Source organism: Podarcis vaucheri (assembly GCF_965113315.1).
Source record: "Podarcis vaucheri genome assembly, chromosome: 4".
NCBI lineage: Eukaryota > Metazoa > Chordata > Lepidosauria > Squamata > Lacertidae > Podarcis > Podarcis vaucheri.
Window position 1 is genome coordinate 11,142,644 of NC_138762.1, and position 12,134 is coordinate 11,154,777.

The 12,134-nt window shown below is 46.2% G+C and overlaps 1 protein-coding gene across 1 annotated transcript in view; it reads left to right on the top strand.

The window, feature by feature from the left end:
* Positions 1-12,134, top strand: part of MYO7A (myosin VIIA) — a 175,240-nt gene that overhangs the window by 160,996 nt on the left and 2,110 nt on the right. Inside the window, exons 40-46 of the mRNA XM_082218970.1 lie at positions 516-629; positions 1,489-1,576; positions 3,128-3,234; positions 4,955-5,140; positions 6,293-6,409; positions 8,388-8,471; positions 9,314-9,433. Coding sequence (XP_082075096.1) covers positions 516-629; positions 1,489-1,576; positions 3,128-3,234; positions 4,955-5,140; positions 6,293-6,409; positions 8,388-8,471; positions 9,314-9,433 — 816 coding nt within the window. The remainder of the gene's footprint in view (positions 1-515; positions 630-1,488; positions 1,577-3,127; positions 3,235-4,954; positions 5,141-6,292; positions 6,410-8,387; positions 8,472-9,313; positions 9,434-12,134) is intronic.

The following is a 12,134-nucleotide window of genomic DNA, read 5'->3' on the forward strand; positions in this document are numbered from 1 at the left end:
CAGTCAATGAAGATCCTGGGTTTAGGTTTCTACAGATGGGAAGTAGGACTGGGTGACCATTTTCTTGTTTTAATGGGATTGTTTTAATGAGGGATGCTTATATTGCATTGTTGCATTGGGGGGGGGCTATTGGGTTGTCTTAGTTTTTATTTTTATCATGTATTCCTTTGTGTTTTTTTAATTGCAGTTATATATTGTGAACCACCCTGAGGTCTACAGGTTTAGGGCTGAACACAAATGTAATAAAAAAATTTATTTATTTCCTTTTAATACTATGCAAACCACTTGGAAGCCCGTGTCATTTTCATTTTCATTTATTCAATTTCTATACCGCCCTTCAGCCAAGGATCACAGGGCGGCTTACGATATAAAAACACAGACCGTAGCGAAAACGAAAACAATAACCCCCTCCACAGTACGATGTTGGCATTAAGTGATACATGAAATAAAGAAATAATGTCTCAGGCCTTAAGCACCACAACCTTCTCAAGTTCCTGCTCCATTTTTTTTGGCAGGCGTTTGAAGTGGAATCGAGCACGAAAGCCAAGGACTTCTGCCAGAACATCTCCAACCGGCTGCTGCTTAAATCATCGGAGGGCTTCAGCCTCTTTGTCAAAATCTCTGACAAGGTGAGTGGACAACCAGGGCTTCATCTGGCGTTATATCAGAGGACTGTGGACAGCTTCCGCCGCTGGAATCATACAAATCCCCATTGTGCCATGTTGTTGTTGTTTAGTCGTGTCCGACTCTTTGTGACCCCATGGACCAGAGCACACCAGGCACTCCTGTCCTCCACTGCCTCCCGCAGTTTGGTCAAACTCATGCTGGTAGCTTCAAGAACACTGTCCAACCATCTCGTCCTCTGTCGTCCCCTTCTCCTTGTGCCCTCCATCTTTCCCAGCATCAGGGTCTTTTCCAGGGAGACTTCTCTTCTCATGAGGTGGCCAAAGTATTGGAGCCTCAGCTTCACGATCTGTCCTTCCAGTGAGCACTCAGGGCTGATCTCCTTAGGAATGGAGAGGTTTGATCTTCTTGCAGTACATGGGACTCTCAAGAGTCTCCTCCAGCACCATAATTCAAAAGAATCCATTCTTCGGCGACCAGCCTTCTTTATGGTCCAGCTCTCACTTCCATACAGCACTACTGGGAAAACCATAGCTTTAACTCTACAGAGATATTGCCACCAGAGAGCCAACAGGTGACATTCCTTCCTCCAGGCTTAATTCAGGGGGCTGGTTGGGGCAAATGGGGCAGTTGAAAAGGTTGACCAAGAATATCCTTGCAGTTGGCCATCCACGAGCCCAAGGTATCACAGCATCCTTGGTGGCTGGCTACCCCTCCACTGTAGAAATGCTTTTTCCACGCAGGCTCACCAAAGCCCTAGCCTGAGCACCTTCCAAAACCAGCACAAATCAGCAGGTGGAAATCGCTTGGAAAGTGGAATCGCAGGCCGCTTTGCCGTTGGTTCACTGCCATGTTTTCTTCCAGGTCATCAGCGTACCTGAAGGGGACTTCTTCTTTGACTTTGTCAGGCACCTGACAGACTGGATCAAGAAAGCCAGACCACCAAAAGATGGTAAATAGCTGTATAATTGCCTGTGCCCTTTCATTTGGAGAGCGCTTAATAATAATAGCCTGAGAGAAATGTCAATTTTCTTTTATTTATCACATTTTAAAAAAATATATGTATCTGCCACCTTTTCCTCAAAGGAGGTCAAAATGGTGTGCATGGTTCTCCGATTTTATCTCCACAACAGCCCTGTGAGGAAGGTTAGGCTAAGAGCGAATGACTGGTCCAAGGTGTCCCAGTGAGCAACATAGCAGATTGGGATTCGAACCCTGGTCTCCCAGGTCATAGGCCAACACTCTAACCACTACACTGTCAGGAAAAAGCACCAAGGCAAAAGCCAGCTCCAGATGGCTGGAATGCAAAACAGGATGTTGTGGTTTGCAGATGTACTGCTGGGGAAAAGGTGGAGCCTATTCTCTGTACTGAGCACCGGATGTTAGCTCAGAGTGTCATGTGACCTGTGCTGGAAGTACAGGGGAGGAGTAGTGACTCTTCTGATGGAGTCTGAAGGGTGCAGTCACGTTTTCTATGTACTGCTGAATGACAGGAATAAAACATGTAAATAGGACTCCTGTCTGTCTCATTTCCCCTCCCTGGGGAGGAATGCAGGGAGGGAGAGAAACAGAGTAGCAGAGGGTGTGTTCTTCACGTCTGACTGATGAGGAGAATCGCCGGGTTTATGACCTTGCCTGCCGGGAGACGCAGAGGAAAGGTCATCAAGTATCCAGCTCAGTTTGCCTGGGGGAGGCCAGTTTACCTCTGACTGTGAGCTGAGATACTACACTACACTAACTCATGACTGCCTGCTCTTTTGAGGCTGGAACTAGAACCCTTCTCCCTGACGTACTAGTTTTCTACGTGCAAGGGTGTGTGTGTGTGTGTGTGTGTGTGTGTGTGTGTGTGTGTAAAAAATGGAAGAGCGTTTCTTCACCTCACTGTCCAACATTAGGGGGAAAATTCAGTTCAGGTCGCATTTAAAAGGCAAATGTGCCTATTTTGCAATTCCCAAAACAACTCACACATCATCACCATTATTGCTATTGTTATTATAATTCGTATATTGCCCTCCACTCACAGATCTCAGGGTGGTTTTCCAGATTTTGTAGTGCAATTCTATAACCGAGTAACGTGAAGAAAAATGCAATGCATTGCAACAGAGCATGCACAAAAATGCATCACATTAGACAAAATGCAGTGCAAAAATGCATTATATTTGTGGGAAACACTTGCAAAAATGGGAATATTTGGCACAGCTGCATGCAAAGATGGGTATATTAGGGAAAGCCGCATGCATCAGATATGCATATATTCACTGATGAATTTTCAGGAGAACTTTGATTTTTAATGGCAAACTGATGTTGAAGTGCAGAGCGCTGAATTTAAGGTTGGAAAAGCGACAAACAGAAAAAAAGCAAAATGGTCTGGTTCACACATTCCTATCTGAAGTGGTTGAGCCCAGGCCTCAGGGAGAACAAGTCGGTAGTTCCACATATAGTCTGCTGCCTTAGAATGCACAGCCATTTCCTAGCTTAATTTTGCAATGATTTCTTTGGGCAGGGATAGTGCCTTCTCTCACCTACCAAGTGTTCTTCATGAAAAAGCTGTGGACAAACACTGTGCCTGGAAAGGATTCGATGGCCGACTCCATATTCCACTATTATCAGGTATTGTTGTTGTTGTTTAGTCGTTTAGTCATGTCCGACTCTTCGTGACCCCATGGACCAGAGCACGCCAGGCACTCCTGTCTTCCACTGCCTTCCGCAGTTTGGTCAAACTCATGCTGGTAGCTTCGAGAACACTGTCCAACCAGCTCGTCCTCTGTCATCCCCTTCTCCTTGTGCCCTCCATCTTTCCCAACATCAGGGTCTTTTCCAGGGAGTCTTCTCTTCTCATGAGGTGGCCAAAGTACTGGAGCCTCAGCTTCACGATCTGTCCTTCCAGTGAGCACTCAGGGCTGATTTCATTAAGAATGGAGAGGTTTGATCTTCTTGCAGTCCATGGGACTCTCAAGAGTCTCCTCCAGCACCAGAATTCAAAAGCATCAATTCTTCGGCGATCAGTCTTCTTTATGGTCCAGCTCTCACTTCCATACATCACTACTGGGAAAACCATGGCTTTAACTGTACGAACCTTTGTTGGCAAGGTGATGTCTCTGCTTTTTAAGATGCTGTCTAGGTTTGTCATTGCTTTTCTCCCAAGAAGCAGTCTAGGGGAGCAGAACCCCAGCCTTTCTGAGTTAGGAACAGCAACACCAAGGGAACTTGAAGCCCGGGGGGTGGGGTGGACAGACCCAAAGCAGGCAAGGCCTCCGAACATAGCTCAAAGCGAAAAGATGATTGGCGGGTGCATTTGCTGAGCAGCTTTCAACATGGCACCTTCCCCAGGGACTCCAGGAAAGATAACAACAAAAAGGACTCTATCAAGGCCGGCTCTATCGTTAGGTAAAGCGAGGCAGCTGCCTCGGGCAACCAATGCTGGGAGTCAGAGAGCAGCAGCGAGCTGCAGGGTTGAATTTGGTTCCGTTCACGTTTTGACGCAAACCTGCCTAGTTTGCACATCCTGAAATGATATGCAAACTGTAATGTACTTATTATTGGGAATCTGCATGTCTCTGAGTACTGTGATGCCATTCTCTAAGCAAATCACGTGTTCGTGGCAATAGTGTACAAAAACGCATTGTATCGGTCGGGAATTGCTTGCCAAAAAAAAGCGTATATTAAGCAAGATTTGCCTGCCAAAATGTGCATATGGAAAGAAATATGTACTTAAGGATGGAAAAATGAGAAGCCGAAATTGACAGATTATGCATTTGGAGTCTCACATAAGCAACTGCAAAAGCAACGAGACAAAGGTCATGTTAACAGAAAAGTTAACTCTTGACCTCAGGCATCTACATTTAGTATCCTTTTAGAAGAAGCGAGGGAGAAGTAGCCTTCTGGGAAATGGCCAAAGCACAATTTGCTTCTTTCACTATTTGTCAGAGGCAACAACAGACTCTTCCAGGCTTTGTGCAAGACACCGTCCCTTGAACCCATCCAAAAAGCTGTAAAAGAAAGATATACCGTATTTTTCCTTGTATAACACATCCCTATGTATAAGATAGCCCCTGTTTTGGGGGACCGCAGCAACAAAAAATGGGAGGGAGATTGCCCAAACTTGGTGAGCTTTTTTTTGGGGGGGGAGACTGCTCAGAGTTGTTGACCCCCTCTGCTATCCATGTGTAAGATGACCCGTAATTTTTGCCTATTGTTTCTAAGGAAAAAAATGTTGTCTTATACAAGGAAAAATACGGTGCTCTCCATCTCTATGGGCAGAGTCGTCTTTTTTGCTGGTGTGACTTTGCAAAATGCTCTGTATCTCTCTGTCTCTCTCGCTCTGGTGCAGGAATTACCAAAGTACCTTCGCGGCTACCATAAATGCTCGAGGGAGGAAGTCCTGCAACTTGGGGCCCTCATCTATAGGGTGAAGTTTGAAGACGACAAGTCCTATTTCCCCACCATTCCCAAACTCCTCAAGGAGCTGGTGCCTGAGTCTCTCATTCGGCAGCTGTCTCCAGATGACTGGAAGAGGGTAGGTCTGCTCCAGCACCACCCACCCACCCCAATGTCCCAGTTGCACCCCTAGACCACACTTTGCACCCTTTCCTTCCCACATGCATGTCTTTTACAGCGTTGCCAGCTTCCAGATCAGGGCCGGATTTAGGTTTGATGTGGCCCTAAGCTACTGAAGGTAATGGGGCCCTTTCTATGTCCAGCTCTCCTTTGTCAACAACAAAATGTCACTGTTTTTTGTGTTGAATATATGCCATATGGTAAGTTATGGACTTAATAGGTATCTCAAGCCATTTGCACATGTTGCCATGCAATCAGTCCATGCAGAATGGGGGCACACTATATATAGAAAGGAGCGAAACAGTGATATTTTAGGGAGCAGGGTAGCAGGCAAGGCCCATGACTTAGATCATAGGCGCCTACACAACACAAAACACTGTTGCTGCATGTAGGTTTTATTCTATTTGTTTTTTATCTTATATTTTGGAAATGTACATCCAGTTCTTTTTTTCCTTTAATTTTTTGAGGGGCCCCAAGAGAGTGGGGCCCTAAGCTATAGCTTGTTTAGCTTATACGTAAATCCAGCCCTGTCCCAGATCAAAAACCCCAGATCTCTAATATCATTTGCACACAAATTATGTGGTTGGTGTCCTTGATTGCTTGTTGAGATGGAGGTAGAATTCAGTTCAGTTTGCATTTAATGCAAACATACCTGATTATCACTTTTCGATACAATACACAAACTGAAACACAGGCATCCTTTCAAATCAGGACTTCTGTTTTTGTTTTTGTTTTTGTTTTTGTTTTTCCAGTGCAGTGAATCACAGAATTGTAGTATCTTAGAATGCTAAGGGACCCAATGGGTCATCTAGTCCAACCCCCTGCAATGCAGGAATCACAACTGAATTAATATGTACAAAAATGCATATCCTCGGGTGAAATGTGCAAAGAAATGCATATAAAATGCATTGTTTATGGACAATTGCTTTGCAAAAAGTGAACTGGAGGCAAAACGGCATTAAAATTAGAATTTTGCCCCCAAATGCTGGTGAATTTTCATGAGGACTTAAAAAAAATAATAATCACAAATTGATGTGGAGGAAATGTGGGAAACTGAACTTAAAATTTAGAAGAATGAGAAACCGAAATGTTTTTTACTCTTTCTGTGCAGTCTATTGTGGCCTATTTCAACAAGCACGCTGGCAAAACGAGAGAAGAAGCCAAGCTTGCCTTCCTGAAGATTGTATTCAAGTGGCCTACGTTTGGATCGGCTTTCTTCGAAGTGAAGGTGAATATGGGTGCTTCTTTATGTCATCTGGAGGGTCCAGGGATCTAGGGTGGGACAACGGGTATCAGAAATATTTGCTTGCTTGCTTCTTTTCGTGACAAAATCTGTATTCTTGCCTTTCGTTCATAATCCCCAGAGCGTGGTACAAATAACAAAAAGTAATATATACACAGATAAATTGGTAGATCATTTAGGGCGGCAGCATCTACTCTTCGGCACTCCCTGCCTATTGAGATCAAGCAGACCCTTTCACTGTACTCTTTTTCAATGCCTACAAAAAACATTGACACTTAGACAAGCCTACCCTGATGCTTAGGACGCGGGTGGCGCTGTGGGTTAAACCACAGAACCTAGGACTTGCCAATCAGAAGGTCAGCGGTTTGAATCCCCGCAACGGAGTGAGCTCCCGTTGCTCGGTCGCTGCTCCTGCCAACCTAGCAGTTTGAAAGCACGTTAAAGTGCAAGTAGATAAATAGGTACCACTCTGGCGGGAAGGTAAATGGTGTTTCCGTGCACTGCTCTGGTTCGCCAGAAGCGGCTTAGTCATGCTGGCCACATGACCCAGAAGCTGTACGCCGGCTCCCTCAGCCAATAAAGCGAGATGAGCACCACAACCCCAGAGTCAGTCATGACCGGACCTAACGGTCAGGGGTCCCTTTACCTTTACCCTGATGCTTAGAGAGTGGAGGTAATTTTAATCTGCTTTCACTTGTGTATGTAATAATAATAATAATAATAATAATAATAATAATAATAATAATAATAATAAATTTTATTTATATCCCGCCCTCCCCAGCCGAAGCCAGGCTCAGGGCGGCTAACAACACTAAAATAGTGCAACATTATAAAAACATCATAAGAATTAATTAAAATCAAAATTGATGGCAACCATAAACTAAAGTATTGTAAAGATTGCCAAAGGAGGGAGTCAGGCTGTGCCCTAACCAAAGGCCTGGTGGAACAGCTCTGTCTTGCAGGCCCTGCGGAAAGATGTCAAGTCCTGCAGGGCCCTTGTCTCTTGTGACAGAGCGTTCCACCAGGTTGGAGCCGCAGCCGAAAAAGCCCTGGCTCTAGTTGAGGCCAGCCTAACCTCTCTGTAGCCTGGGACCTTCAAGATGTTTTTATTTGAGGACCGTAAGTTCCTCTGTGGGGCATACCAGGAGAGGCGGTCCCGTAGATACGAGGGTCCTAGGCCATATAGGGCTTTGAAGGTTAAAACCAGCACCTTAAACCTGATCCTGTACTCCACCGGGAGCCAGTGCAGCTGGTATAGCACCGGATGAGTGTGATCCCACAGTAGGGTTGGGGTTATTTTTCTTTGATTATATTGTTTTCTTGTTTGTAAACCACTTTGAGGTGTTTTCTTTCTCTTTGTTAACAATCCAGGGGTATATAAATTTTATTAAATAAAAAAATAAAACCCAATCAGTTACTGGACGGGCAGCCAGGAGTCCCCAGTCTTTGAATTGTTGTATGTACCAAATTTTATTTATATGTATACGCACACGCACGCGCACGCACACACACACACCTTGCCCTTCTGGCTGGGTTTCCCCGGCCACTCTGGGCAGCTCCCAACAAAATATTAAAAACACAATAAAACATCAAACATTAAAACCTTCCCTCAACGGGGCTGCCTTCAGATGTCTTCTAAAAGTCAGATAGTTGTTTATTTCCTTGACATCTGATGGGAGGGCGTTCCACAGGGCGGGCGCCACTACCGAGAATGCCCTCTGCCATCCCACAGAACTGAAGCAGGCAGTATCCCCCCAGCCAGAAAACAAGACAAAACATCTGCATGCACACTCCAGACAAATGAAACACAGACAAAATTGTTGGCATCTCACAGTGAAAAAGCAACACACAAAAAAACCCTTACTTTTTTAAAAAAATGAGAGGGGCAGGGTGCCTGACATGTGCATGTCATTCCCACCACCCTCAGTCCTTTAACATGTCTCTACCTTTGCACTCCAAACAGCAAACAACTGATCCAAATTACCCAGAACTCCTCCTGATTGCCATCAACAAGCACGGCGTCAGCCTCATTGATCGCAAAACCAAGGTAAGGCAAGTCTTTCATTGCAGCTGCCCTAAAGCTTCTCTGTCACCCATGCAAAGTATCAAGATTGACAGGTGTGTTGCCCTGCCCATCTGTCAGAGTCAGCCTGCATCCAAAAAGTTTCACCTACATGATGTAGATGATGAGATGGAACCTAAAGGCCTTTTCCCTGCGCTCTGTCGCTGACGAGAGATGGCTAAATTTGCCCACTTCAGTTTTTTGATCTTACATTCAGTTCAACGCATTTCTGCGTCACTTTGTGATTGCTGCTTTTTACATCCTCCGAGTCGCAAAAATTCATCAACATTTTGGAATGTATTTCTCCTACAACACACATACTTGTATGCAATTTTCCCTAATGCAACACATTTTTATATGTCAATTTCACCAATATATGCATTTTTATACACATTTACACCGAAACTGCCCAAGCTTGCACCTGGGGAGCTCACTTCGGTACTGCTAAGGCAGTGGTTTGACTTCACCGCCAGAGGTGCACTCCATTGTGTCTGAAGACAGACAGATGCCCCCAACCAATGCCTAATGTTCCCATATTGATATACTACTTTTGTTTGGAGAACTGCGTCACAAAACCTGGCGAAATGTGAGTTTCACACATCATTTCAGGAAGTGCAGATGAGGTAGGTCCAGATTAAGATGCAGACCGAGCCGAATCATTTCCCCCCGGCCCTACCATTGAGTATCCTGCCTAAGCCTCCCATGACCCTGTGTGGTGGATCCCTTGTTTCCATGGCGTCGCTAAAGGCTGAGTTGATGGAGTGGGGAGACAGGGTCCAGAGTTGAATCTGTGGTCACACTCCTGACTTCCTTTCCTGTGTCCCCAGGATATTCTCATCACGCACCCCTTCACAAAGATCTCCAACTGGAGCAGCGGCAACACCTATTTCCACATCACCATCGGCAACCTGGTGCGGGGGAGCAAGCTGCTCTGCGAGACTTCGCTGGTAAGTCACCCAAAATGCTTCCAGGCGCGCACAGTTCCCAAATGGGGAGGAAAATGGACCTTCAGACTGTGGAGCCTCTACATAGCTCCTCCAAGGCCTTGGCCATCCGCTGTTGGTCATGCTTTGTGGGTGTTGAGTTGGCCTGCATGCGTTGAGTTTTAAAATGGCCGCCTGGTGCCATTGTGATATCAGGTGACTGGTAGGTCAATGGCACCGCCTCCCGACCAAACCTCGTCCCCGAGGTGGTGAGGAGATGATGTGGAATGCTGGCCAGATCCCAGCCCCACAACCCTAGCTTAGATACACTCATACGAATGTAAGAAGAGCTCGCTGGATCAGGCCGGTGGCCTGTCTAGTGCAGCATCCTGTTCTCCCAGTGGGAAACCCACAAACAAGATCTGAACACAAGAGCACGGTCCCTTGTTCCCTGCCTCTGAGGTTTCCAGCAAATGGTATTGACAAGCATTTCTGCATCTGAGGCAGGAGATAGCCCTCTCTGCCATGGGTTTGTCAGATCCTTGCTCCTTCTGTGCAAGGGCAGAATTTGGATCCTGGCACAGAACCAAGAGTGCATGAGAAATTCTGCTTTTGCTTCATAAATATATATATAATACAATCATACCTCTTGTTACATTTGCTTCATGATACGTATTTTGAGGTTGCCTCCCGCGGCGACCCGGAAGTACCAAAAAGGGTTACTTCGTGCATGCACAGACACGCAAAATGACGTCACGCGCATGCGCAGAAGCGGCGAATCACGACCCGTGCATGCACAGACCAGGTTGCATTCCCTTCAGGTTGCGAATGGGGATCCGGAATGGATCCCGTTCGCTGCGGAGGTACCACTGTAATAACAAGCTTTCTGGACCTCATGGCTGGAAAAAGATGACTGAAATCTATGGAGACTGAGGTGATGACAAAATAAGTACCGTGTATATGCTAGCATGTGGGACGTGCGTGGTGCTGTGGGTTAAACCACAGAGCCTAGGACTTGCCGATCAGTAGGTCGGTGGTTCGAATCCCCGCGACGGGGTGAGCTCCCGTTGCTCAGTCCCAGCTCCTGCCCACCTAGCAGTTCGAAAGCACGTCAAGGTGCAAGTAGATAAATAGGTACCACTCTGGCAGGAAGGTAAACAGCGTTTCCGTGTGCTGCTCTGGTTCCCCAGAAGCGGCTTAGTCATGCTGGCCACATGACCCGGAAGCTGTACGCCGGCTCCCTCGGCCAATAAAGTTAGATGAGCGCCGCAACCCCAGAGTCAGCCATGACTGGACATAATGGTCAGGGGTTCCTTTCCTTTTTATATGCTAGCATAGGCCTGCTAAGTTAGATGGAGAGTAGAAAAGATGATTACCCTGAGCAGAGGAACGGTTGGGACTAGGTCTGCTTTTCAGAACTGGACCCCACCCATTCCCCCCAACCAAGCACATTCTCCAGGCAGTGAGGAGGAAGTGTGGGGTACACCCCCCAACAGCTCACTTCAGAGAACAGCTCCCTTTTCTCCTGCAACCTGACTCCTAAGAAAATATCCGACCCTCTAAGTGTCCCTATTTTCCAGAGACAGTCCCAGATTTACAGAAGCCGTCCCGCTGTCTGATTTGATCCCAGAATGTCCCACTTTTGCTTAAGATGTCCCTATTTTCAGTGGAGAAATGTTGGAGGGAATGGAGTTACGCGGCCCTCAAGCCAAGGAGATCAGTAACTATACAACTTTTAGAAGACATCTGAAGGCAGCCCTGTCTAGGGAAGGTTTTTAAGAGTTTATTATGTTTTTATAGGTGTTGGAAGCCACCCAGAGTGACTGGGGCAACTCAGTCAGATGAGCAGAGTATAAATAATAAAATTATAATTAATATTGTTACGGGGCAGGACGTCCCTATTTTCATCGGAGGAATGTTGGAGGATATAGAAAGGTGCAAAATAGATTGCCTGCTTCCTTGTAAGGCCACATTCCAGCCACGTTCAAGGAGAAACGTCAACCAAGCCAAAGACTCGGGGTGTCAGACAGGGTGGTGGCTTGAGGAGAATTCTGAGGGCCAGCTGGTAAGGTCTGGGGGGCCACATCCAAGACCCCACCTTGATGCCTGAGGTTGGAAAGAAGGATCCCACCCGAGGAGGAGGAGAAATTATTATTATTATTATTATTATTATTATTATTATTATTATTATTATTACTCTGCCCATCTGGCTGGGTTTCCCCAGCCACTCTGGGCAGCTCCCAACAGAATATTAAAAACACGATAAAACATAAAACATTAAAAACTTCCTTAAACAAGGCTGCCTTCAGATGACTTCTAAAAGTCAGGTAGTTGTTTATTTCCTTGGCATCTGACGGGAGGGCGTTCCACAGGGCAGGCGCCACCACCAAGAAGGCCCTCTGCCTGGTTCCCTGTAACTTGGCTTCTCGCAGTGAGGGAACCGCCAGAAGGCCCTCAGAAACGGACCTCAGTGTCTGGGCTGAACGATGGGGGTAGAGACGCTCCTTCAGGTATCCTGGGCCAAGGCCATTTTGTGGGAAGGTTTACTTTAGCACTTGGTTACCAGATGTCACCGTTTCCTGGGGACAGTCCCCAGATTTACAAATCAGTCCCTATACAAAATCCATTGAAGTTGAAAAGGGTCCCCGGATTCATTGAAAAAAATCTGGTAACCTTATTTTAGCAGATTTAAACAATCCCCTTTAGAAATTTATGCAGCAATCAG